Raw genomic sequence first — 27,616 nt, 5'->3', positions numbered from 1 at the left:
GGTTAGGCTATCACCCTAGTTAATTTGCCATTAAACCAGTTGGCTAAGCGTCGTCTAGCTGTAGTGTTGAACGTTGTAGTCAACAAGTCGACTAAATGACGTAAAGCCGTGTGATTGAATGGCGTTGTTCAGTCAAAGGGCTAGCTGTTTGATTGAACGGCTATTTAAACCAGTCGGCTGCGACATATACATATGAGTTATGACTGCAATACTATCGGAATTTACAGATTTAATGTTGATTTTATTTGACATCATTTACTCACAAAGGTCAATTTAATTTTCCTCTTTGCTTCAAAGTTGCATATTATGTGAAGAATGAGGAAGTTGTTCTAAAAAGATCAAATATCAAATATTATTTTATATTTAAATTTCTTAAATACATATTAATAAATTTTATACCTAGTGCAATCAGCGCACGTCTATATTATCTTCCAATAACTTATCTCGCTCGACTCATTCCAGGCTACCAAGGAGACCTAAGGGCCGCGCCACACCGGAATGGCAGCGGCGAGGCGAGCACATTTAGTGTCATGTGATTTTAAACTTTATCTAAAACTAAACTTAAAAGTAAAAACAGTCAACTTCTCAAGCGATACTATGTATTACAAAAATGAAGATAAAGTTTAAAATCTATGACACTGAAAGTGCTCGCCTCGCCGCTGCCATTCCGGTGTAGCGCGGCCCTAAAAGTCAACTAACGTTGGGCTTTCAACTTTTGGCGAGCGATATAAAACTTATAATGTAGTATTGGGATAAACGAATGAAACTTAACCTTGAAAAACAATATATTTTTAATTTATTTTCTTTTACACGCCTTTCTATGTTTCAACATTTCGACCGGTGTCAAATATAACGTGCTCTCGCAAGAATCGCACTTAAACTCTTTGGCGTTCGGTCGATTTTCCCTTACAGGTGCTTTCTCCTCCTCCTTCTTTATGCTTCTAGAAGCACATGTGTATTGTTTGTGCTGTAGTCGTTCTAGAGGAGAAAAGCACGCCGCCAGCTCGCAGTCTGGGCACGTCCAAACAACACCATATGTTTCTTCATAGTTGTTGGCACTCCACTCTGTATCCACGACACTGGAATTTAAAAAAAAATATGATTTTTTTTATTTATAACTAATTTGTATTGTATACCTATAAGGATGGCATTCTCGTTTTACGATAAAGTCCTTTCTGTTCTAGATTAAAAAAAAGATATGATGTAAGAAATTTATTGAATTAAAGATACTTCATAATTTGGTCGTGTATATTTTAGAGTCACTTATCAACAATAATTTTGTTTATTATTAATTAGTTCAAAATCGGTCATAGGCTCATAGCCCCATAGGTTAAGGGTAAAGAGGTAACCGACAGACTTATAATTATCCCATGAGTTAAGCGTAAAACTAAATAGGTAACATGCAGGCTATACTTTAAAATTTATAATAGTATTTTGCATAATAATAGTCTGAAATACGTACCAATTATACACAATATTATCCGTAACATACACTCCTCCTTTTTTCTCATGGGGCCGGCATTCGAAGCCTTCATCGAACGGGTTAGGGTCTATATTCGCGTGCACGCTATCTCTAACATACAACACTTTGATATCACCAGGTAGTAACCTCTTTATCGTGTAACAAACATCGCTATTCATATAGGAGCACATCTCAGTAGACAAGTCATATTGTAGTTCCTGATATGATTTTGTATGTTTGGCTTTTTGCAGTTCATTCTCGACAGACTTGTTCGGGTTTGAATCTGAAACAAGAAAGCCGTTTAAACCTGTGGTTTTAACTATTGTCAACTAGATGACTCGTTTATCGCGAGGGAACCGTACATTTTTCCGGGATGAAAAGTGACCTATATCCTTTCCCGGGACAAAAAGTATCTCCATTACAAATTTCAGCAAAATCGGTTCAGCGGTTTCAGCGTGAAGAGATAACAGACAGACAGACAACCAGACAAACTTTCACCTTTCTAATAATAGTATGCATAGTACAGTTATGTAGATATAATATCGCTACTTGTCTTTGGCACTTACTTACATATTTTGAAATAGATACCAGAGGACTAATAATCATACATCGAATGTCACGTCTTAATTCGAGTTTAGAAACGTATTAAATTTTAAATTTTGTCTTATGTTATAATAATATACAAGAAGTTTGTGTAAACACCGTTATCCTTGAAACCATCAAATGAGCCCGTCAAAATGAACAACTTTTTCTATGAGAACAATGCTGGGAACTCAAAAAAATCCGTCTTCATACCCATACAAATTGCCGATCCGGGCATCCGGGTATGAAGACGGCATTTACATTTTCAAAGTTGTTCATTTTGACTGGCTCATTTGATGGTTTCAAGGATAACGGTGTTTACACTAACACACTGTATATACTTTTTTCTAACGTGAAATCAAAGGTATCTTGGCGTAGTATCCTGTAATTTTTAACACTATGAGTAATAACACTTAAATTACCAGCCAGACGTCTGTTGATGAGCGCGTCCCAAGTCTGCCGCAACTTGGTAGCTTTGAGCAGCAAGTTCAGCCCCTCAGTCTCCGAATACGGAAACTCCAACAAAAGCCACGTGTCGCACACAAGCCTGGAAAGTAATTATGGCGTCATACTACGCTTCGAATTCAACTTTTATCTTGAAAATATACCGTTTCTGTGAAATACTGTTGGAGAGTACAATTTGGACAAGTAGAATAAGAATATAATAAGAATAGAAGAAAGTAGAAAAAAATTACGTTTGTCTCTTGTTTTCGATTAGCTATGTCCACACTATGCGCTTTCGTCTTCAATTTTCGTCATCTTCTTTCATTCAACTTTGGTTTTGGCGCATTCAGTAATTGAATGCGTCAACGAACGCAAAGCCAACTGTCATTTTTAGTAACAAAGCGAAAGTTTTGGATATGGTCAGAGGGCATGCGTCTCGGGCATGCCTCACGTTCACTGTTGACTGCGCTATAACGCATGCCCTTGACGAACAGAAAAAGGCACAGTGTGGACAAAGCTAATATGGATTTCAGCTTGCCTCGCAAGCTCTACCATTAGATTAGTCTTAATCGTAAAAGATAAACATGGTCCATATACGTTAGTTTTTATTGTTTTTGTTTGAGATTAGATTTTGCCTGCAACTTCACTGCGCCGAAAATTGTTTATCATGTTTAAAACAATCGTGTGTGCTTTCTCGGAAGTCGGGATTCAAAATATCTCAATTTCATCAAAATCAACTTAGCGATTGACGCATTGAGATGTAACAGACAGACAAATGCACAGCATTTACAATATAATTATGGATATGGATGGTTATGTACCTAATTTATGTATACCTCGTGAATCCTATGTTGGTGTCGATAGAGTGAGCTAGCAGCAGCAATGTTTGCGCAGCCGGCATGCGCATGGAGTTCACTATGTAGGGCTTCGTCGTCTCCAGCAGAGATCTAGAAATAACCGTCAAACATAATAGATTATCCATGGCCCGTGGTATGGGTGAAAATTCAAATACAAAGGGAGACAATGTATATTCAAAGTATACAGTGTGTTAGTGTAAACACCGTTGCCCTTGAAACCTCCCACAAATAAACAAGATACGACGTCACGTCGTGGAAATCTACGACACGACGTCGTAAAGTGTCACGAAGTAATTGTTGTGGTCTATTTTTAAGGCATTGTATCTATATAAAGTGGCTCCCGTTATTCATGGTTGAAAGAAATGGGTGGATCCAGTATCTTCTGAGTATCTGTCTTTTATTTCTTAGATTTCTTATTAACAGCAGAAGACACGTTACGACGTCGTGTCGTACACATCCACGACGCGACATCGTATCGTGTTTATGCATGGGAGCCCCTGGAGCTTTTAAATGGCTACAGTATAAAATCTAAATATTAACTAATCAATTATAATATTGCCAAAAAAACCTTAGAAACCGGGCATGACTCGAAAAAAAGCCTAGAATTATAAAACTTTGATGAACATAAACTTCATTGCTTATGGCCACAATTTTGACGTTTATCTTTTTAAAATTGACTTTTAAAAAGTTCAAAGGTCAAAATAGTGACCTTGAAGTTAACAAATCACAAAGAAGGGGGCTGCTTTGTTTTTTGGTAAATAAAAAAAATAGAAATGAAATATAAACTCGTCAGTTTTCTCATGGTACTCACAGATAACACAACAACTGGTGTTGCGAAGACAGCGGCAGTCTACTCTTGTACCCCGGCGGCGGATCAGCTATGTCGGTGTCGGTCAGCTGCAGCAGCCTCGGGTTCTTACCGAAGCATGATGTGGGATGGAGGAATATAAACGGCTTGCTGTATGTATGGTAGAGTTGTTCGGACACTGACTGGAAATTAGGAATATAAACGGCTTGCTGTATGTATGGTAGAGTTGTTCGGACACTGACTGGAAATTAGGAATATAAAGGGCTTGCTGTATGTATGGTAGAGTTGTTCGGACACTGACTGGAAATTAGGAATATAAAGGGCTTGCTGTATGTATGGTAGAGTTGTTCGGACACTGACTGAAAATCAGGAATATAAACGGCTTGCTGTATGTATGGTAGAGTTGTTTGGACACTGACTGGAAATTAGGAATATAAACAGCTTGCCGTATGTATGTTAGAGTTGTTCAGACACTGACTGGAAATTAAACAAGTACTGTGGCGGTACCCACAATTCACCTAACATTCCTTCATCGCGCTATCGAAGTTTTCTGAGCGCGTCGGTATATATACGACAGCTGAGATGAATCACGTGGGGCTTCGGCCTGACCGAGCATAACACCTCGCTCGGTCGGAAGATCTTCCTTTGGCCACCACACGCATATCCCACAGTACCATCGAAGAAATTGATTCATAGTAGAATATCATTCATAAAACAAAAATTCCCTGACTGCACTTTTTGATAGCCAGTGTCTTTACCAAATAATGGACACGTGTGGATAACAATTATGAATATTGAAGTATTCTTATGTGTCATTTAACTTACTTTGCAGTGATTGAACTCGTCAGCAATAGCAACTTGAGGATATAATGCTCTACACAGGACCACCTGAAAAATATATAATAAATTATCTCACCTGTTTACTTTGTACTACACCTCATGACTTTTGTACTACATCTCATGACTTTTGTACTACACCTCATGGCTTTTGTACTAACCCTCATGACTTTTGTACTACACCTCATTACTTTTGTACTCCACTTCATGGCTTTTGTACTAACCCTCATGACTTTTGTACTACACCTCATAACTTTTGTACTACACCTCATGATTTTTTTACTACATGACTGACCTTCAACATGATCAAATCCCTGCCGCTACTGGCGCTAGCGCCACTGATCAGAGCCCGTATTCTCCCCGCGTCGTTCGTCATCCGAAACTCGATGTCTTTTATATCCAACTCGTTGTCTTCCTTGTCTTCTTCGACGACCTCCCAAGTGTTGACCTTGAGACGCTTACGCTTTTTGAGATCCTCGGCCGCTTGTTGCTTGTATTTCCTGGAATTATTTTGTAAAAATGTTATTTACAAATGAATGTTTATGGGACGTTTGTATTCAGCCCATAAAGTTAATATAGTTACCACGCGGAATTGAGAAACAAAGGCCTGAGCAAAAGAGATGTCACTATCAGTAACACTGCGTGGTAAAAAGAGACGTGTGATACATGACAGCAGCACTCTTTTTTGACGTTCAGTCGGCACGTGCCGGACGTTGACAATTTAATCTCATAGAATTCAGGTTCAATCATGCTTGTGTGTATACGTACACATATTTTTACACACAGATGAAACCAATTTCGGTTTCGTTTAAGAGCTCGAGATTGTTGCTCTATTCCGCTAGATATATTAACTTTATGATTCAGCCACTGTCGCGGCTACTCACGCAGCCGGCAATATTGCCCTGAATACTTCTGCGGCGGTATCGACACAAGTCAACGTTTACACTCAGCCCTGTACATACTTGCCGCGTCGGGCAGCGGCAGCAGCAGCGGCAGCGGCATGACGAGTGGCAGCGCGAGTGACTATTTACATTCTCGCGCTGCCCACTTTCCTGCCCACTTCGGATAAATGTAGACGGCCTATTAAAGTTTTGACTTAAAACTGGCTACGTCGTAAAAGTTTTTAGACATACACAAATAACGTTATTCACTATGTATCGTAGTATAACATTTTTTATATTATGTTCTACTCATATCGGGCCTACTGTATGAAATAAACCGTACCTCCTCATGTCTTTTAACTGCTTAATCTGACCGTGCCTCTGCGATCGTTCTGCCGACGACATGGACTCTTTTTCTGGCGCTTCCATTAGGTTGTTGTCCTGAAATAGCAGAGGAAACTGTAGAGTGTATTAGAAAAGTGCTTTATATTTTGATGATTAAAGGATTCAATAATGTTTTAAATAAGATGAGACAATTTCGACTATGAGGGCCACGAGCGCGAACATTTCCGCCTGTCTAAGGCTGTTGTCATGTTGTTGTTGAATACATTGCCGACGCGTCATAAATACGTGGCGAATACGCAACGTTTTCATCGCTTGTTTGCAGCGAGTTAACAAACAACAGAATTCTGTTATACTGTTGCGCGTCCGCGACGTATTTACGGCGCACACGCAGTGGATGCGACGTATACGCTGCGTGCCCGTCCCGATCGGGAGCCGCTCGCTAACTGCTAGTAGCGATTGTACTTATGTTGAGTACTACTACAGCGGGTCGTCTTGGTCAGATTCATCTACCTGCAGCAGGCGGGTCAGGTGCGCGGCCAACTGCGTGAGGTCGTACAGGCGGGCGTCGTGCAGGCCGCGGCGCCGCGCCCACTGCCGTCCACCGCCCGTCGCCTTCTGCCGCAGCCAGCCGCAGTACAACCCCAGCAGGGAGAGCGGGTCGCCGTGGTCGGACTCGTCGTCTTTGCGGGCGTTCTGGAACAATATTATTGTTATTTTGAAGCAACGTTTGTTGTATACTCCCCATGCGAGCCCAAAGGACCTAGCAGACAGAGAGCGGTCACGCGGTCAAACGTTCAAACGGGGAGTTTTGCGTTCTTTGTGTTGATACTACGTTACATAGATATTATGCTCACACAGGAGGTATTCTGACCGCGTCTGATTCCCTTCTGTTTGATTGACCGTTAGAACGTAAAACGCGCAGAACGCTTGAACGCGTAACGGCTCTCTGCCTGATTAGTGAAAGGTCCCAGAAGACAAATACGCTTTTGGCAGAAACACACATTTTCTGTCAAAATCATTCATCATCATCATATCAGCCTATAGTCGTATAGTCGTACCTAGTCTACTGCTGGACATAGGCCTCTCTCAATGAACGCCAAGATGTCTGTCAAAATCATTAGCTAATAAATAATAATAGTTATCATTACCTCGCACTCAATATCCCTATGCGCCTGTGTCGTGTATATGCTTCTCACCCCAAGGGCGGCGGTTAGAGCTAGGGCGGAGTCCAGTTTATGTGGGGGCAGAGTCGCCGCGGCCACCACCAGTGCCTTGGCAAGTGACACTTCCACAGGGAGGTTGGATAACGTCTTTCCGAGAGCTGTCAGCTTCTCGTTGGAGGTAAGAGCACCCTGAAAAGGTGAATATAACGGTGATACTGATACACCATAACTACGTCTTAAAACTTAGGTGTCTTTGATATCTGGGTGGTTTCACAAAAATAGGGAAACTTCGTTTCCGAAGCACATTTCAGTTAAAATCAATACTAATTATTTAATACCACAATTGCTAAATAATAGTTTACAATGTGTTTAATTTATCCCCCAAATTATGTTAAAAATAACATTATATTATATATTTAAAATCTGTTTTATATGTCCCAAATGTCAGGCTCTAGGCGTGTCCGTTCTCCGAAATTTTGTGTTTAGGAATTCATATTTAAAAAAGTACTATGTTTATACTTATTTTTATTAATATTTTTTAAAATGTTTAAGTACTCGCAGCTAATTATGTGAGTATTTTGTAGTAAAAATAAATAATAATTATTTTTTCTCGAATGAGTTTAGTGTCCTCAACTTTTTCCGCCAGGCCCCACTTACGAATTTTAAAATTTCTCCACATTATTAGAATGTACGTTAAATATTATTGGTGAATTTTAGAGTATTACATGAAGTTATTCTCTGACAACACTCGCTTTGCGGCGGTCACTTTAAAAATCACCACGTGGTAATTCCAGTCACTTGTTCAATCCCTAGATAAGTAATTTTGTGGTTTATTGATATTAAATTCTTATGAATTAATCAATATTTATAAGTAATACGTCAGCATTGTTCGCAATATCATATAAGACTTCATAATGTTATTTGCAACAGAATTTTAAGTTCAATTTTATGCCAAATTATCAGTCCCTAGACCATCAGGCCCTAGCTTCTAAAGGCGCTCGGACTGACGTTTAGTATGAAAACATCAGGATATTAACGAAATACATATATTGTTTAAGCTTTCTCGACTGAAGAAATATAATAGACTTAAGAAAAACAATTATTGAAAATATATCAAAATCTAAAACTCATCAAGAGCAGTCAAATTTCAAGCAGCTTTGGTCTGGCCCAAATGTTGAAAAATATATACTTTGGTGATACAGTTCCACTCTTTATATATCATACTAGCTGTTGTGCGCGACTTCGTCCGCGTTAGTATAGTAGATCACGTCCCAAGTATTATTTATTGTACAAAAATATTCAATGTACAGCATCGACTTTCCTACGATTTTATTATATATAGATGTTCCGCGCGGCTTGGCTTGCGTAATTTATGAATTTCACGCGACCGTACATTTTTCCGCAAAAAATAGCCTATGTCCGTTAACGTGGTCTATTCTTCATGTTTGCCAAATAACATAAAAATTCCTCCAGTAGTTCTTAAGAATCTTAAGGTAATAAGCAATTTCATATAATTTCCCCCGTTTTTTCCATATTTTCCTCTATTTCTTCGCTCCTATTAGTCGTAGAATAATAAAATAAAGCCTATGGCCTTCCTCGGTAAATAGGCTATCTAACACTGAAATAATTTTTCAAATCAGACCAGTAGTTCCTGAGATTAGCGCGTTCAAATAAGCCCTTTCATATAATTTCCCCCGTTTTTTCCACATTTTCCACTATTTATTCGCTCTTATTAGTCTTAGCGTGATAAAATATAGCCTATAGCCTTCCTCGATAAATGGGCTATCTAACACTGAAAGAATTTTTCAAATCAGACCAGTAGTTCCTGAGATTAGCGCGTTCAAACAAACAAACTCTGCAGAATTATAATATTAGTATAGATAAGAAGTTTCGACCCAGTAGTCCTAAAATAATATAAAATCGGCTAAGTGCGAGTCAGACTCGCGCATTAGGGGTTTAAAGTTGTCAGTCCCTAGATGCCTAAATGAGCAAAACTCTAAAAATTTCCTAAAATAAGGCATAAAGTGACTGGCCCTTTTAGATAAGACAAAATAAATTGATCACCTATCATGTACACTAACAGGGAATTTGATAACAAATAAAATATGATGAGGACAAAATACCCTCAAAAGTTGCCCTATTTTTGTGAAAGCACCCATCTATATATTAATACGTGAGAGAAAAACTTTGTAACCCTTTTTACGAAAAATGGGGAAACGTAGGTGCATGAAATTTCGCACAGTTATAGTTTATATGGTGAAGGAGTGCATCGAGCTAATATTATTTTAAAATATTATGCTTTTATCATATATATTTTTAACAAATAAAACGTTACACACACTCCGACACTACTACTAGGAAAAATGACAGATTTTTGAGTGACAAGCCAATACATACGAATTATACTCTTTTATTTATGGTTGAAGTCTATTGACAACAAGTTGACAAATTGAAAATGGATTATTGTTTTTTTATTTAATTTTAGTTACTATTAGCTATTAGACAATGCTTAAAACGGCCAGTCTGAGATCAGCTGAGTCCCAGAGACAAGAATAGAAAAAAACTATGATGAAGTCTATATTTTTTACAAAATATATGTAGTAGTCCTAATGTCGTTGTAAGTAGGGTCGAATTTCGACCATTGGGCGATCTCTAGTTAATATAATTTAGTATGTTTTAATTTATTTCTCTCATTTTTTTTTTAATTATAACATCATCCTTGACTGCATTTGTTTATACACTATACAGTATGCCTTCTCTATTATATTTTATTTTTATTATTTTTATCACTAGTGGTTATGATGAAAAATTCATCAAACGTAAAATTCATTCCATTATTCAAATTTAAAAGCGCCATCTATTGACAACCAAAGTAGTGAATTTAAATTCACACTGTGTCCTACTTTTCCAGTCAACAGATGGCGCTTTTACGTTTCTCCCTACATACTAACTTACATGCTGTTTAAGCTCCATTATAGCGTCTTCTATAGCCTGCTCGGGGGGTGCATCCACGAAAGGGAAACGGCGGACGTCGTTGACTCCTAGGGAGCTCATAAGCAGCAGTAGAGACGCCAAGGGAACTCGAGATACCTCGGGGGTGCTAAAGTCATCAAAATCTGTGTACTGCTGCTCGGAGTATATGCGGTAACAGACGCCGGGGCCTGAAACATCCATACTTTATTATTATGATGAAAGTGTATGTCAGTTATCTTGCTTAAGCCACTAAATCTTTTTTGATAGGTAAGTATCTATGGAGGTATGATAATAACATCCCAGCCCAGGATAATAATATATGAATGGGAATGGGCAAATAGCCCAAAGCGTCGTTCTGCTTGGGAGTTTGCCGTTATACATAGGAACAGGGTGCAATTAAATCTATATATTAATACGCAAGCGAAAAACTTTGTATCCCTTTTGACGAAAAATGCGGAAACGTAGGTGAATGAAATTTTGCACAGTTATAGTTTATATAGTAAAGGAGTGCATCGAGCTAATATTATTTTGAAGTTATGCTTTTATCATACATTTTTTTAACGAATAAAACATTACACACACTACAATACGCACACTCAAGAAGATGACAGATTTTTGGGTGACAAACCCATACATACGAATTTATTATACTCTTTTATTTATGGTTGAAGTCTGTTGACAAGAAGTTGACAAATTGAAAATGGATTATAGTTTTTTTTTTTTATTGAATCTTAGATACTATTAGACAATGCTTACACGGCCAGTCTGAGATCAGCTGAGTCCTAGAGACAAGAGTTGAAAAAAAAATGATATAGTCAATATTTTTTTTACAAAATATCGGTAGTAGTCCTAATGTCGTTGAAACTAAGGTCGAATTTCGACCATTGGGCGATCTCTAGTATGTCTAAATTGTAAGCAAACCGATGAACCAATTTCGATTCAAATTTGGCATGGAGATACTTTGAATCCCGTGAAAGAACATAGGATGATTTTATTCAACAAACTGTGCAAATGTGTGTCATAAGTCATAACTGAATGTCATTGCAACGAATTTGTGAGCAATATCTAGTTAAGACAATATACGTCATCTTAATTTTTTAACCATAATATGCAATAGTATTCTGCTTAAACCCACGGACGTAAAAAAATACGGACGTAACCTCGTCTAATCACAAGTGAAGCATAGTTATTGCCTCCCGTGTAGGATGTGTGCGTGTCATTGGAGCCGTCACTCAATGTACAGCGGGTTGTAGTACCTAGTTGCGTGTGTGAGTGTCGGTCACGTGTACAATAAACGAAATTGTCGTACCTTGCATGCTCCACCTCTTTATAGTGTAATGCTACGTCCGTATTTTTTTTACGTCCGTGCTTAAACCATCTTATTATACAGAAAGATATCACTCACCAGTTCTCCCCGCTCGGCCCATTCTCTGGTCAGCACTGGCCTTGGATATCCAGTATTCTTTGAGTTTCTGCATTTTACTCGACGAGTCGTAACTCATCTCTTTAACCTGAAAACAAGTATAGGTACCTGTTTCTTTATATGACATTTATATGTATATAACGCCTCCGTGGTCTAGTGGTTAGGGCGTCGCTCTCGACTCCGGAGGTCGTGGGTTCGAATCCCGCGTTGGAAACATGTTATTTCCAAGTTTGGTTAGGACAATGCAGGCTGATCACCTGATTGTCTGACAAGTAAGATGATCCATGCGTCGGATGGGCATGTAAAAAAGTCGGTCCTGCGCCTGATCTCTCGCCAGTCGTGTCGGTCTTCCGTCCCACTGGGTTATGAGAGTAAAAGGAATAGAGAGTGCTCCTGTGCACTGCGCACACACTTGGGCACTATAAAATTACTCCTGCGTACCTGGCCTGGTTTCAATGAAACCGGCCACCGTCACCGAAACCGGTGTGGGGAGTATTATTATGTATATAAATGGATGCCAGTTTAATGAATTATGACTTACTATGACTGTATTTTCTGTATGCTGTATTTTTAGAGCCATGGATAGATTTGCTGGATTAACACATAAATTATGCTTCACACCTGTCACATTTTAGAAAAAAGTATGCTGTAACAGCATTATTTGTGTACAAGATTTTTTAAATGTTTACATCTAAACTTTTTTTACATGACTTTGAAAAACGTCTTACCTTGCCAGAGTCAGCAACGAATCTGATCCCGTCAATAGTAACGGAGGTTTCAGCGATGTTGGTCGAAACTATACATTTTCTTACACCCTCTGGTGGATAGTCGAAAACCTAAAACATTAAAAGATTCTAGAACATAGCAAATTGTTCTGGTCCTTGCAACCCGTCTTAAAAGTATATAAGTAATCTGCATGCATTACACAAAACCTCTTCTGAGTTCCATGAGTGAATATTGCTGAAATGCATAAAACTTCGTCAAATAGGTTCAAAGGGATAAACAAGGAGTGGAAGAGACTTAATTTTACTTAAATTACGTATATTTAAACATAAAAAATATAATTAACACACATTAACTTGGTCTCGCACCTTGTGTCTCACATTTACCCATTTTTGTGGAGCTACTTTAAAAGTAAAACCCTAGACAGTTTTTCCACCCGTAAAAAAAATCGCTGCACTGAGCGAAGTTAGGCAAATAAAGCGATTCCAATAGCTTCAAAAAACATGACCATCATTCCTCACAACGCAGCTAAACAAATTGTCAGTAGAAAATCAGCCTTAACATTTAATTAATAAGGTCTATAACCGTACCTTGTCCTGCTCAGCCAATGACAGTCCACTGTGTAACGGCAGCACTATCCACCTTTTAGTTTTCTCAGCGTACTGCTGCGCGGCGTCACAGATAGCCGTGATCTCTTGAACACCAGACATGAAGATTAGAAGGTCCCCACGCTCTTCACCTGTAAAACATTCTTATGTTATGGTGCTCCCACACTGCCGTTAGAAAATGTTTGTAAACATTTTCTAACATAAAAACATTTCCTAACAAATGTTGTCAATTGTTACATTTTGTTAGGAACTGTTACATGTTATAAGTACTCCTACACTTAGAAAATGTTTACTAACGTTTACTAACATTTAATAACATTTAAATATGGTATTGGCTCACCGTATTACTCCACCATCACCTATAAAATCTTTACAAACAAAAGGTAACACATGTTTTATTTTGTTATATGTAATTTGTTTTGTTATAATTTGTTAACTTACGTTTACTAAACATTTTCTTACATGAAAACATTTTTAACATTTTTTAACATTTGTGATTAAATGTTTGCTAATAATTGTTTACTAACGTTACTAAACATTTTCTAACGGCGGTGTGGGAGCACCAATACAGATTATCAACTTATCCCATGATAGTACTTACCTATACGAAATATTATGTTACACTAGCTGTTGCCCGCGACTTCGTTCGCGTTAGTATAGTAGATCACGTCCCAAGTATTATTTATTGTACAAAAATATTCAATGTACACTATTGACTTTCCTACGATTTTATTATATATAGATGTTCCGCGCGGCTTCGCTTGAGTAATTTCACGCGACCGTACATTTTTCCGCAAAAAAATAGCCTATGTCCCTTAAACGTAATAACGTGGTGTATTCTTCATGTTTGCCAAATAACATAAAATTGCTCCAGTAGTTCTTAAGAATCTTAAGATAATAAGCAATTTCATATAATTTCCCGCGTTTTTTCCACATTTAGTAAGTAGTAGAATAATAATAAAATATAGCCTATGACCTTCCTCGATAAATAGGTTATCTAACACTGAAAGAATTTTTCAAATCAGACCAGCAGTTCCTGAGATTAGCGCGTTCAAATAAGCCCTTTCAAATAATTTCCCCCCGTTTTTTCCACATTTTCCACTATTTCTTTGCTCTTATTAGTCTTATCGTGATAAAATATAGCTTATAGCCTTCCTCGATCAATGGACTATCTAACACTGAAAGAATTTTTCAAATCGGACCAGTAGTTCCTGAGATTAGCGCGTTCAAATAAGCCCTTTCAAATAATTTCCCCCCGTTTTTTCCACATTTTCCACTATTTCTTTGCTCTTATTAGTCTTATCGTGATAAAATATAGCTTATAGCCTTCCTCGATCAATGGACTATCTAACACTGAAAGAATTTTTCAAATCGGACCAGTAGTTCCTGAGATTAGCGCGTTCAAATAAGCCCTTTCAAATAATTTCCCCCCGTTTTTTCCACATTTTCCTCTATTTCTTCATTTCTATTGGTCTTAGCGTGATAAAATATAGCCTATAGCCTTCCTCGATAAATGGGCTATCTAACACTGAAAGAATTTTTCAAATCGGACAGAGTTTGTTAGTTTGTTCAAACAAACTAACAAACTCTGCAGAATAATAATATTACTATAGATACTTACAAACAAGCAATAAATGTGTATTATAATTGTATGCTGCTACTTGCTTGGGATATTATCTGTTAGCATCGTCGTATTATTGCCTTATCGGTACGATATCGTATCGGATGATAAAGAAAGGAAAGAGCCAAACTTAAAAGTCTTTGCTGCAAAGCTGAACATCTTGAGGCCAAACCTGTCATAGCTCTTCGGATTGCTTATCGGTCTGACATCGTATCGTATCATGAGATAAAGCTTTCATGCCAAAACTTACAAAGGTACTGGCTATGCAGTAGGGTTGCTGAGGATTCCTCTTCCGCTTCCTCATAATGAGGAAGTTCCGCAATATTTTAGATTCCTCATCCGTTACCGCATCCTCATAAATAAAAATAAAAAATCCTCTTCCGCTATCGCTTTCTCATAATTTAAGAGGAATTTATGAGGAATTTAACTGCGAATGCGCGTCGCCTACGGCGTATCCAATCATGGCAACGCACACGCCAGAGCGCGACAATTGTATCATTCACTGATCTTAATAAAAACGGGACCCTATTATTGAGACTTCGATGTCTGTCCGTCTGTCTGTCTGTCTCCAAGCTTTATCTCAAGAACAGCTATAGCTAGCCTTCTGAAATTTTCACAGATTGTGTATTTTTGTTGCCGCTATAACAACAAATACTAAAAACAAAATTAAATTAATACTTAAGGGGGCTGCCATACAACAAACTTGATTTTTTTGGCCTTTTTTGCTCGTAATCAATAATGGCAATAGGTACTCACTTGAAATTTTCACAAAGTCCTTAATTGTATGTGTACTTTAATGATTTATAATAAAATAAAATAAAAAATTAAGGGGGGCTCCCATACAAAAAACACAATTTTTGGCCTATTTTTTCTCTATATCGGTACGGAACCCTTCGTGCACGAGTCCGACTCGCACTTAGCCGATTATTTTTGTGTGCGTGTGTTGTGTATGTTACTGAGCTCCTCTTAACTGCTGGACCGATTTTGATGATTCTTTATTCTGTGTTTTGAGAACGGTATAGATTCATAGTTTGGTCCACTGGAAAATACCCTTTTAATTATTTTTTGTGTAATGTATGTACCTAGTTATGTACAGACTGCACAAAGGCTTTTGGTTTGGGTCCGCTAGTATTTATAATTTCCTATAATCCTATTCCTCATCCTCTTCCTCATCCGCATCCTCTTCCTCAAAAAATATCCTCTTCCTCATCCGCATCATAATTGTTCGGTCGAACATAAGAGATGAATTAAAAAACTGTGCTCTTTAAACAAATTTGCTATATTCTAGATACCTTTACAATAATTTTGAATTTGAGATATTAATTTTAAACTGTGAGTGCCCACCGCGGTTGTAGGTTTAGAAGTGGGGCTCGCGGTGTACCTCGTACCGCGCCGCGAATATTCTCGTGCGTGTGAGTGGGATGGAAGAGCGCCGACGGCCGCGCTCGACGATTGTGTAGGTGTTCGCAGCTAAGGCGCGAACATGCACCCGGCCCTGGAAAGCTCACGACTGCTTTCCAGCATCTTCATCAGGATTAGGCAGCCAGCAAATCCTATTTAGAGCACGGCGCACGATGCCTCGCGAAGTAGCAATGTCGGCTACACGTATAGCGCCATCTGAGCCAGGAAAGGTTCGCTCCACCCGTCCAAGTCGCCAGTGCAAAGGTGGAGTTTCCTCCTTTAGTATGACCAGATCGCCCGCCTGCAGGTCCCGCCTTTTCAAACGCCATTTGGTGCGGGCTTGTAGCTCGGAGATATATTCCTGGCTCCAGCGATTCCAGAAGTCTTGCTTGATTTTTTGTATTCGCTGGAAACGATCAAGACGATTAATATTGGTCTCTTCGAGAGATGGAGATGGTAGCGCCTTCAATGGTTTTCCAATCAAAAAGTGGCCCGGGGTTAAGGGATAGAGATCGTTTGGGGAAGAACTTAGAGGAGATAAGGGGCGGCTGTTTAAAATGGATTCTATTTGAGCGAACAATGTTGAGAGCTCTTCGAAAGTTAAGTGAGTCTGGCCTAATATTCGCGTCAAATGAAATTTAGCTGACTTGACACCGGCTTCCATTAGGCCATTGAAGTGAGGCGCGTAAGCTGGTGAAAAACAAAATTCTATGCCCTCCTTGGTTGCAAAATCAGATAGAGCATCAACATTAGAGTCTATAAAATTCTTAATTTCTTTAGCAGCCGCTACATAATTGCCACCATTGTCGCAATAGATTTTGCGTGGAATGCCTCGTCGAGCAACAAAACGACGGAGACAAAGTATGAAAGCATCCTTAGATAGCTCAGACACTGCTTCTAAATGTATACATTTATACTTAAAACATATAAAAACACATAAATAACATTTAGTGATTTTACAACCACGACCCTTACGATCCGTGATCATAAATGGCCCAGCAAAGTCAGTTCCAACAATAACAAAAGGAAAATCTGGCGTAATTCTGTCGGACGGTAAATTACCCATTATATTCTTAGCTACTTCACCTTTAAACCTTCTACAAATGTTGCATTTTAATACGGTCCGGCGCGCTAAGTCTCTACCATTGATAGGCCAGAAACGAGTACGTAGAGATGCTAATAGAGCTTGAGGACCAGCGTGTAAAAGCTTGCGGTGTTCGTGTTCAAATAATAATTTGGTTACGTGATTTTTCGAGCTCAGTAAGATAGGATGTTTCATATCAAAATCATAGCTAGAGTCTTGGATACGACCACCTACTCGAATCAATCCGTCATGAATAAACGGGTTAAGTGCCGCAACATTAGATTTAGGATTTAAAGCTTTCCCTTTTAATAATAAATTTAATTCCTTTGGAAACGACTCAGCCTGGGAAATGAAAATAACATACTTTAAACCTTGGTCAATTTCAGAAATTGTTAAAGAACCAGTAACTTTATTTTTAGGGTTTTTGCAATTGTAAATAAATCTATGTATATAACCAAAAATATTTTGTATTGTGCTGAGCTTTGAGTATTTTTCAACATTAAAAATTGAAATATTAGAATTATTGTCATTGCTAATTAAATTAACCTTAATTTCTGGTAAATCGTTCGTCTCGATATTAGACTGAAACTGGGATGACGGCCATTCCTCCTCCGGTAACGATAAGAAGTGTGGGCCAAGCCACCAAAATTTTAAATTAGCGACTTCGCTAGGATTGACTCCGCGACTTAAAAGATCTGACGGATTATCCTTAGTGGAAATATGCCGCCAAGAATTCGTTTCAGTAATCTCTCGAATGGCGGCTACTCTATTGGCTACAAATGTTTTTAGATTTTTAGACCCGACACGCAACCAAGCCAAAACAATACTGGAGTCAGTCCAGTAGAACGTTCGAGAGATTTTACAACGTAAAGCTTTGGTTACAGTAGAGCAGAGTTCAGCTGCAAGTAGAGCACCCGATAGTTCGAGACGAGGTATAGTACTAGGAGTAGATGCAGGAGCAACGCGTGATTTAGCGCAAAGTAAATTTACTTGTACCTGACCTTCGGCATTAGTCGAACGTATATAAATACAAGCACCATAGGCGCGTTGTGATGCATCACAAAAACAATGAATTTCATTATTTACAGAATTAGGAATAATTACCGGCCTAGGAATAGATAGAGACGCAATAGATTGAAGACCATTAATAAAAGTCTTCCAGGATCTCGCAATCTCATTAGGGGCTGGTTCGTCCCAATCAAGTTTTAAAGACCACAGAGTCTGCAATAAAATTTTGGGAACAATAGTGCACAAAGATAGGAGGCCCAAGGGGTCGAATAATTTGAAAGTTGTAGAAAGTATACTTCGTTTTGTAATAACAGTAGGAAGTTCTATTGCGATTGGAAATTTGAGAATATCTGATGAAGGATCCCAGCTCAAACCTAGAGTATTTGTTGTCTCGCTTACAATTAAATTATTGTTAGATTGCAAAAATTCAGCAAAAGGCAACAATGTATGTAAATTTGAGCGGTACTTACGCAAATTAAAACCTGCTTGTGCGAGATTTTTTGAAATTGTCTGTTGAATAGAGCGGAGCTGAAATTCATCATCATGGCCAGTTAGGAGATCGTCGACCAGGAAATCGTTTTGTATTATATTTTTTATAATAGGATCGTTGCATTCCTCACCTATTTGCCAAAGACAACGAGTAGCAAGAAAACTCGAGCTAGCGAAACCGTATGTGACCGTATTTAGTCGCAAAGTTTGTAAAGGTTTGTCCTCTGCATCGCGCCAAAGGATTAATTGAAAATTGCGATCAGACTCTGCTAACCAAATTTGTCGGTACATCTTCTCTATATCGGCACTTAAAATGTAGCGATATTGACGGAACCGAAGTAGAATATTAAAAAGAGAGTCTTGTATAGACGGTCCTACCATTAGAATGTCATTTATAGACAAGTTAGACGATTTCGTGCGGGCAGACCCGTCGAAAACAACACGAAGTCTAGTGGACTCGCTGTTCTCGCGGATAACTGGATGGTGAGGGATAAAACAACCGTTTTCCGGTCGGTCAACGTCTGAAACTGAGAGATGGCCAAGATTAGCATACTCGTTTATAAAATCGACATATGCGGATTTAATTTCGAGTTGCTTCCTAAATCTACGCTCTAAATTCAGAAATCGTTTTTTAGCCATAAAATAGGAGTCCCCTAAACAGTCAAGAGAGGCAGAAAAAGGCAACTTGACGCAAAAACGCCCGTCCGCAGTACGTCTGGTATTTTGAATAAAATGATTCTCACAATCTCGCTCCTTATCTGTGAGTAAAGATTTTTGTGGCAAACTCTCTAATTCCCAGAATCTTCTGAGATCATTGTGCATTTGCGTTAGTTCATTATTACTATTTTGTTCAGTAATATTGGAAAAATTGCATTGAATTGCATTGCTATCAATGTGGCTGTCATGAGTATAGCGCATGGGACCTGCTATAAGCCAACCTAATTTAGACTGCCGTAGGATGGGATTTCCGGTCCCTATAGAGTGCTGATTGGGCAGCAAAATGTCCCAAAAAGTATCAGCACCGATAAGTAGTCCTACGTCAGCAGGCTTATTAAAGCTGGGGTCTGCGAGCTCAAATGACTTTAAGTTCAGACCTTTAATATTAATATAAGTCTTTGGTATTTTGCCCGTTATTTCAGGCATCACTAAGCATGTAATGTTTTTAGGGTTCCGTACCTCAAAAGGAAAAAACGGAACCCTTATAGGATCACTTTGTTGTCCGTCTGTCCGTCCGTCCGTCTGTCAAGACCCTTTTTCTCAGGAACGCGTGGAGGTATGAAGCTGAAATTTATATCAATTACTCAGGTCTACTGTCCCTTGAAGCTGTGAAAAAATAAAACTTCTAAGCCAACGCAATCAAAAGATACAGCCGTTTATGCCGCAAATTTTCGACACTTGCAAGGGAATCAAAACCTACAGGGTGCTTCCCGTGAACTCAGAATCTTGAAATTTGGTACGAAGCAACGTCTTATAGCATAGATAAAGGAAAAATTACGAAAACCATAAATTTTTAGTTACATCACATAATATATATATTTTTTAATAATTTTAAACTTACTACCCATTTCCTCATAAACGCGTAGAGGTATTAAATTGAAATTCATACCAAATACTCAGGTCTATAATACCTTTAAGCTGTCGGAACCCTCGGTGCGCGAGTCCGACTCGCACTTGGCCGGTTTTTTGTAAATGAATTTAATCTAGATTTTAGTATAACATTACATCGCTCGGTGTTGATTTGTAAGGAATTGTTACCAATACCTACGATATTTTGAATATGAGAATTGAATGAATTTAAATTTAATTGTTGTTTTAATTTGCTTGAAATAAATGAGCATTGACTACCACAGTCTAATAGTGCTCTAGTAGTTATACACTTATTAGTGTTAGGATTAACGACTTCAATAAGTGCGGTACATAAAAGAACCTCTGATGAAGTCATCGCAGACATCGCGATAGATTCAGTATGCTTTGAGTTCGCTTTCGAACTACATAGAAGTGTGCTGTGTCGATCGTGACATATTCTACACGAACTATTTAGTCTACATCCGCGTAAATTATGCCCTACACGCAAACAATTAGTGCATAGCTTTAATTTACCTACAAGTGCAGTCCGATCATCAACTGACTTATCTAAAAATTGTGGACACTCATAAATTCGATGATTGTCTTTACACACCACACATCTGTAGGCAAAAGATTTTTTAGAATTATTTGAATTTTCAACTATAAATGATTTTGTTGATTGCGGCATTTGTGAATGCTTTGAGTTATGAGGAAAACTCTGAACAGACTTAATGTTTTTATTTGACTCCTGCTTATTTCGATAAACAGATTCGAGCACATCGGCGCGAGCCTTTAAAAATGATATAAAATTGTCCAGAGATGGCATTTCTGAGGAGTTAATGTTGGCATGACTATATTCCTCCCATTTTATTCGTGTATTGTTATCTAATTTTGCCGAAATTAAATATATTATAAGCGTATCCCATTTTTCGGTGGGCTGATTTAAATTATGAAGTGCACGCAAGTTTTTTGTAACATGGTCCACTATAAACCTAAGTGACTTATCAGATTCGCGAGCTTGTTCAATATTTAATAAAAGTTTTAAATGATTATTTATTAATTGTCTAACATTGTTATACCGCTCGCACAGAAGCTTCCACGCTTCGGGATAATTATCATTAGTGACCTGTAAATTACTAATGACTCGAGCTGCTTCACCTTCCAAATACGAATTAAGATAGTGAAATTTATGTATATTTTCTATTTTATTATTATCGTGAATAAGTGAGCAAAATGTATCCCTAAATTCGAGCCATTTATAATAGGTACCATCAAAGTTACTAATTTTGATTACAGGCAAACGAAAACTGACTTTCTGATCGTCGTCATTCGCACTAACAAAGCTATTGTGACCTTGATCGTGGCACGATTTTTTAGTTGTAGAATTTTGTTGAATTAACCCCTGAGCGGCAGCTATAGAAGTATAAAATGTTTGTTCAATAGTATCTCGAATATCTAATTCATTATCTAAATTCTCTGCATCTATTCCCTCTATTTGATTTTGCACACCATCGAACTCATTAAATAAATCCTGAATTTTACCTAACTTTTGAGCCAATATGTTAATATCTGTTTGCGTAATCTCAGAACTATTTTTTAAATCTGTAATTTGATTAGTAAACTTAGTAATACGGCCTTTAATTGAAGCCCGTTTTACATTTAAAGCTTTCAATGCTGTTTCCATGGCACAAAGTTAGATAATCAAGAAAAATAAGTAAACAAAGTCGTAAAGATAAAATGTTATACAATACGGCCTCGCTTCAATGAATAGAACAGCTGAGTTTACTGATAACACAGGAATGCAGGATCAGTAGGCACTGCGCTGCAGGCAGCCGGCGTAAGTCGCTGAATACTCCCAGTCCGTATGCGTTCTCGGATGTGCAAGGTAGCCGTGACGCGCCGCGCGCAAGCACCCTGGAATAGATTGTTTCGATCTTTTGTATTATCGAGAAATAATACTATTAGCACATAAACCTATACTAGGAAAATATGGGATGAATATGATGATCTTTTAAACAGATGAGAATTTAGGATAATGTAAATAGTATAGTGAAATAGTATAGTATAGTGAAATAATTATTTATGAATGACTATTAATTAAATGATAATGAAATAGTTTTAGTGATTTTATGATGAAATGTAATGAATGGATGCGCGTGCGCAGGTAAGCTTTGATAAACTTAATATTAGGCCAAATTGGTTTAGCAATTTATTTTATAAATTTGAAAGTAGGCAAATAGGTACAGATATATATTGTAGTAAAGACTTTCAAGTCGCAAAAATAGGCAAAGTGCAAAGGTATAGTAAATCTGAAAGCGACAATAGTTGAGGTCTAGACTTTCAGACAGTAAAAATAGGCAACTTTGCAAAAGTAGGCAATTTGAAAGCGAAAAATTATTGAATTATTATGAATTTGGACTTTCAAGACGCAAAAGTAGACATAAATGCAATAGATTAGGGAATCTGAAAGCGACAAATAATGAGGTCTTGACTTCCAGATCACAAAAGTAGGCAAATATGCGAAAGTAGGCGCTTTGAAAGGCAGCAGATGATTAGAAATTATGATATTATGTACCTAAATGCGATTTATGAGCTTCAACAATTGCTACAAACTCGAATGGGATGTGGATGAAATGAGATGATAAATGGATAAAAAGGAACGGACTCACTTTGTTTCGGCGAAAATACCAAATCCTCTTCTTTTATCCTCAATTTTTGTTGAATATTATTCCAAATAGTATTAATCCAGATAGCATCCAATTGTCTCCAATAATTTTTTCTCTTTGTGGGCCCAGAATGACTCGACAAAATGGCCGGAACTTTCCGTTAGCTTCGATCCGAATAGCTGAAAATCTTTTAAATCTTCTTTTTTCACGGTCGCCACTTTATGTTCGGTCGAACATAAGAGATGAATTAAAAAACTGTGCTCTTTAAACAAATTTGCTATATTCTAGATACCTTTACAATAATTTTGAATTTGAGATATTAATTTTAAACTGTGAGTGCCCACCGCGGTTGTAGGTTTAGAAGTGGGGCTCGCGGTGTACCTCGTACCGCGCCGCGAATATTCTCGTGCGTGTGAGTGGGATGGAAGAGCGCCGACGGCCGCGCTCGACGATTGTGTAGGTGTTCGCAGCTAAGGCGCGAACAATAATCACTTCCTCAACAACCCTACTATACAGGGGCCAAATCTGTCATAGGACTTGGCATAGTCTTGGCTTGCTTATCAATCCGTAGCTCTACCATGAGTTTAAAGCTATAGTATTTATCGATACTCGATACCGACTTCGCAAATATTTAGTATGGCGAGTTCCGCAAGTAACCGCTAGAGGCGCTGTAAAATTTGCCATACTAAAAATTTACATAGTCGGTATCGAGTATCGAAAAATATTATCCCCCTTACTAATAAACGTTGTATAAGCTTTGAATAGTTATACAGTGTTTTGTTCCTGTCACACAAGTGACATTTTTAATTGGATTGAAGAAGACAAAACACTGTATAACTATTCAAAGCTTATACAGCGTTTATTAGTAAGGGGGTATAGCTTTAAACTCATGGTAGAGCTACCGATATCGTATCCGGTATCGTATCATGAGGTAACGCTTTCAGGCCAAAACTTACAAGGGTATTTGCTGTCAATAAGCTGCAGGAGCTGCACATACGGCTGGGGGTCAAGTCTGTCGTCGCGGGTCGGCTTGTCCTCTATCAGTATTGGTTTGTAGTTCAACTGTATGGGGAATAGACGACCAGGTACCTGAAATATAATCATATTTGAGGTACCTGGTCGTGGTATGTAATCAAATAGGCTAGATAGTTTGTGATGATAGATGAACAGTTGCGCTAAAAACTAAATGTAAGTGCCATGCAAAGTTAAATACATAATGGTCACAATTCTGGCTCCTAAAGAACAGTAAATTTTTGAACAGTTATTTATTATAAGTACTTTCTTTTAATTTTAAGAGAGATAACAAAAATAAATGGCATCTTTATTTCTAATGTCTAGCGTAATAGTTAAAAAGGTTAATACGCCCTCAATTCTCATAGGCAAATTAATAGTGTACTTTCGGAGCCGTTGTTCCCAGAGCCAATAAAATTATATAGTTATTTGGATCTGTCCCTTATGTAGGGAACACTGTATTCACCTATGAGGCTGACAATAAAAAGATTAAAAAAAAAAAAAATGTTGAACAGACAGATAGTCAAGTCCCAATAGTAGAGTTTCTCTTCTCTGTTTCTTTCTCTTTCTCTCTTCTTCTCTTTCTAGTTTAGTAAAACTCTAAACAACTGACTTGTATAACAGCAGGGGATTCCGATGCAAAATAATCCTTGAAGAGCTGTATGTTGATAGTAGCAGACATCAGTACGAGCTTGATATCACTGCGAGTGTGTATCAGACATTTTAGGATACCCAACAGAAAATCCCCCATCAAATGGCGCTCGTGGATTTCGTCCAGTATTATCACATCGTACTCAGGTAGATTCTCTGAGGACATCTGAAAAAATGCAAAACGTTTTTAGGGTTCCGTAGCCAAATGGCAAAAAACGGAACCCTTATAGATTCGTCATGTCTGCCTGTCTGTCCGTCCGTACGTCACAGCCACTTTTCTCCGAAACCATAAGAGCTATACTATTGAAACTTGTTTAGTAGATGTAGTCTGTGAACTGCATTAAGACTTTGATACAAAAATGGAAAAAATATTAAAAATTTTAGGGGTCCCCATAAGTACAACTGAAACAAAAAAAAGATATTTTTTTTCATCCAACCTATGTGTATGGGGTAGGTAGATAGGTAGGTAGGTCTTCAAAAATCATATTGAGGTTTCTGACACCATTTTTTTCTAACCTGAATAGTTTGCGAGAGAGACTCTTCTAAAGTGGTAAAATGTGTGCCCCCCCCCCCCCCCCCCCCCCCCTCTAACTTCTATAGTAGGGGCATGTTAAGTCTAAAAAAACATATGATATTGTACATTACTATAAAAACTACCAACGACAATTGGTTTGCACGAGATCTAACAAGTAGTTTTTTTTATATGTCATAAATGGTAAACCTGAATTTAACTTTCAATAAATCAACTGAAATATAAAAATAAATTAAAAAACCTTTTAATTTCATAAAAATAAACCTTATTTTTTGTATGTTGCTAGCAAATAGATTAACTTGCGCCAATCCAATTTGATATACTTGATATAATATACTCTGTGTTACATGCCTTTTCACGACAATACAAGGAACATAGAAATAACCTAATTTGTACTCAAAAGTTATTAAAAGAGATTAAGCTCAAAACCAAAAAACAGTCCAACCAAAAACCATAACACAAAATATTAGGTGTACCAGGCGCGGTCGCAGCCTAAAATTTTGGAGGGGGTCAGACAGTAGCGGGGGGGGGGGGGGGGGTAGGTGGACAGTAGCGGTCATTGTCTCCCTGTCAAAAAACTTGCCATTTTCTATACTTAGAAATGGCATATTTGTCGCTGCTATGGGGTAGCTAGAAATTTCCTTTTATTATTTGGCAAGATTTTGAGATTTATCCATTTGTCCCAGATTTTGGGGGGGTCATGTCCCCCGTGACCCCTCCCCCTTCGGACCGCGCCTGAGGTGCACAGACAAATTTTTACCTGTCTCAGCAACAATCCTTCCGTTAAAAAGCAAATTTTGGTATCTGCTGTCTTACTCTTCTCAAAACGAATTTGATATCCGACTTTGCTTTCAAACTGAGTCAGCATTTCATATGCCACTCGCTTCGAGAGTGAGATACATGCAATTCTCCGAGGTTGAGTACATCCTGAAAGAAGTAAATAGTACTATGCATTTGTTACATAACCTACTAATAACAATATTTAAACAGTCAACTGTGCCTAGTAGTCATGTGCCTAAAGACTTCTTCAACACATTAGACAAGACAAAACATTCTAGTGGATAAATAAAACATGATCTCTTCATTACTCTCTCACTGAAACCTGGGGTCTTAAAAAGGGATAAATTTTATAGTGAAGGGGTAGGTATGTAGGTTTTAAGCACTACTATCTAGTATAGGCACACTAGTATATTTTTACTTATAATTTCTTTTTTACTACACAAAATGTAGGGCATTACATGTAAAACTTCAATTACATTAAGGAAAAACAAAACCCAATGTAGGTTTCACAAGCAACAAAAAGAATTTTATCTTAATTTTAGTTTCAACAAAACAAGTTTAAATATAAACATTTACCAATATTTTGATAACCAGCTACATGTAGATACTGTGGCACCTGAGTTGACTTGCCACAACCCGTGTCTCCAGCAACTATCACCACTTTTTCATTCTTCACTGCTGCTACTATTTCTTCCCTGTAGCAGAAGAAAGATATACTGTATTCTATTAGAAGAAATGATAAAAAAGACACCTATCTTATATCTTTAAACGAGCAATTCTTGTGTATATATACATATATATATAATTGGAATCTCTGAATCAGCTCCAACGATTTTCATGAAATTTAGTATATAGGGGGTTTCAGGGGCAATAAATCGATCTAGCTAGGAATAATTTTTAGAAATGTCATTTAATTCATGTTTTATCGAATACCGAGCATAGCTCGGTCAAATAGCTAGTGATTAATAAAACGTCTATGAACATTTCAATATTATGGAGTCTTGTTATAATTATCATTTTATAATTTTAATGTTATGTTAATTTTTATGACAAAAAAAGAAATAACTAATAAAATATAGGTACCTGTAGCTGGCTACAGGTAATTCACTTTGAGCTTTCCTTAACTTCCTCAACTTCTCAAACTTTTCCTTATTCTTGAAATCTAAGTATATTGATATTATCTTTAAAAATGCATTAAATATATCTTTGTTCAATCTTTTATGTCTATCTTCTTGAACTCTATCCACAAATTTTATTTTACTTACAAAATTTATACAGTGGTGTTTAGAAAACGATTTTGGAATGTCATCAACATAAGTATGTTTTGTGTCGTCGGAATCCTTAACAAAAATTGGTTTACCAGCTTTCCTCAGAGTAGATTCATACTTATTAACAAATATCCAAAAATCGTCTATACTATTGGCGACAGTGTTCGTATCGCTACTGTATAGAATTATTTTATTCAAATCTCTCTTATAATCTAAAAAACTAAATTCTACATCCAATTCATTGTTGGCTTTAGAAGATGAAGAAATATTTCTGTCTTTTGGTAGTTTAAGGCGATCCTTATTGTGATCTGAATCGACGGATGGTGAACGTTTTCTTTTATATGAACTTCTAGAAGAATTTCCGGCTAATTTATAACTCATGACTGCAAATATTTGCAATTAATTTTATTAACCATTATATTTAAATTTTCAA

General features: G+C 37.6%; 2 protein-coding genes across 2 annotated transcripts; both read right to left on the bottom strand.

The window, feature by feature from the left end:
* Positions 1-776: 776 nt before the first annotated feature.
* LOC121734504 (probable ATP-dependent RNA helicase DHX34) lies at positions 777-27,616 on the bottom strand. Its single transcript, XM_042125127.1, has 19 exons — positions 26,999-27,616; positions 26,492-26,610; positions 25,896-26,062; positions 24,566-24,769; positions 23,898-24,030; positions 13,089-13,237; positions 12,504-12,611; positions 11,758-11,863; positions 10,335-10,540; positions 7,365-7,568; positions 6,727-6,909; positions 6,215-6,312; positions 5,286-5,490; positions 4,979-5,041; positions 4,157-4,335; positions 3,325-3,435; positions 2,467-2,591; positions 1,463-1,745; positions 777-1,079 (listed from the first exon to the last, which is right to left on the bottom strand). Exons 1-19 carry the CDS (start codon positions 27,562-27,564, stop codon positions 797-799), a joined length of 3,492 nt encoding a protein of 1,163 aa, XP_041981061.1. The 5' UTR covers positions 27,565-27,616; the 3' UTR covers positions 777-796.
* On the bottom strand, positions 16,087-17,647 carry LOC121734506. The gene is made up of 2 exons (XM_042125128.1): positions 17,475-17,647; positions 16,087-17,420 (listed from the first exon to the last, which is right to left on the bottom strand). The coding sequence occupies exon 2, from the start codon at positions 17,405-17,407 to the stop codon at positions 16,232-16,234; it is 1,176 nt and encodes a 391-aa protein (XP_041981062.1). The 5' UTR covers positions 17,408-17,420; positions 17,475-17,647; the 3' UTR covers positions 16,087-16,231.

This window comes from Aricia agestis, chromosome 15 (assembly GCF_905147365.1).
Source record: "Aricia agestis chromosome 15, ilAriAges1.1, whole genome shotgun sequence".
NCBI lineage: Eukaryota > Metazoa > Arthropoda > Insecta > Lepidoptera > Lycaenidae > Aricia > Aricia agestis.
The sequence above is the reverse complement of the archived record's forward strand: the minus strand, read 5'-3'. Positions and strand labels throughout refer to the sequence as shown.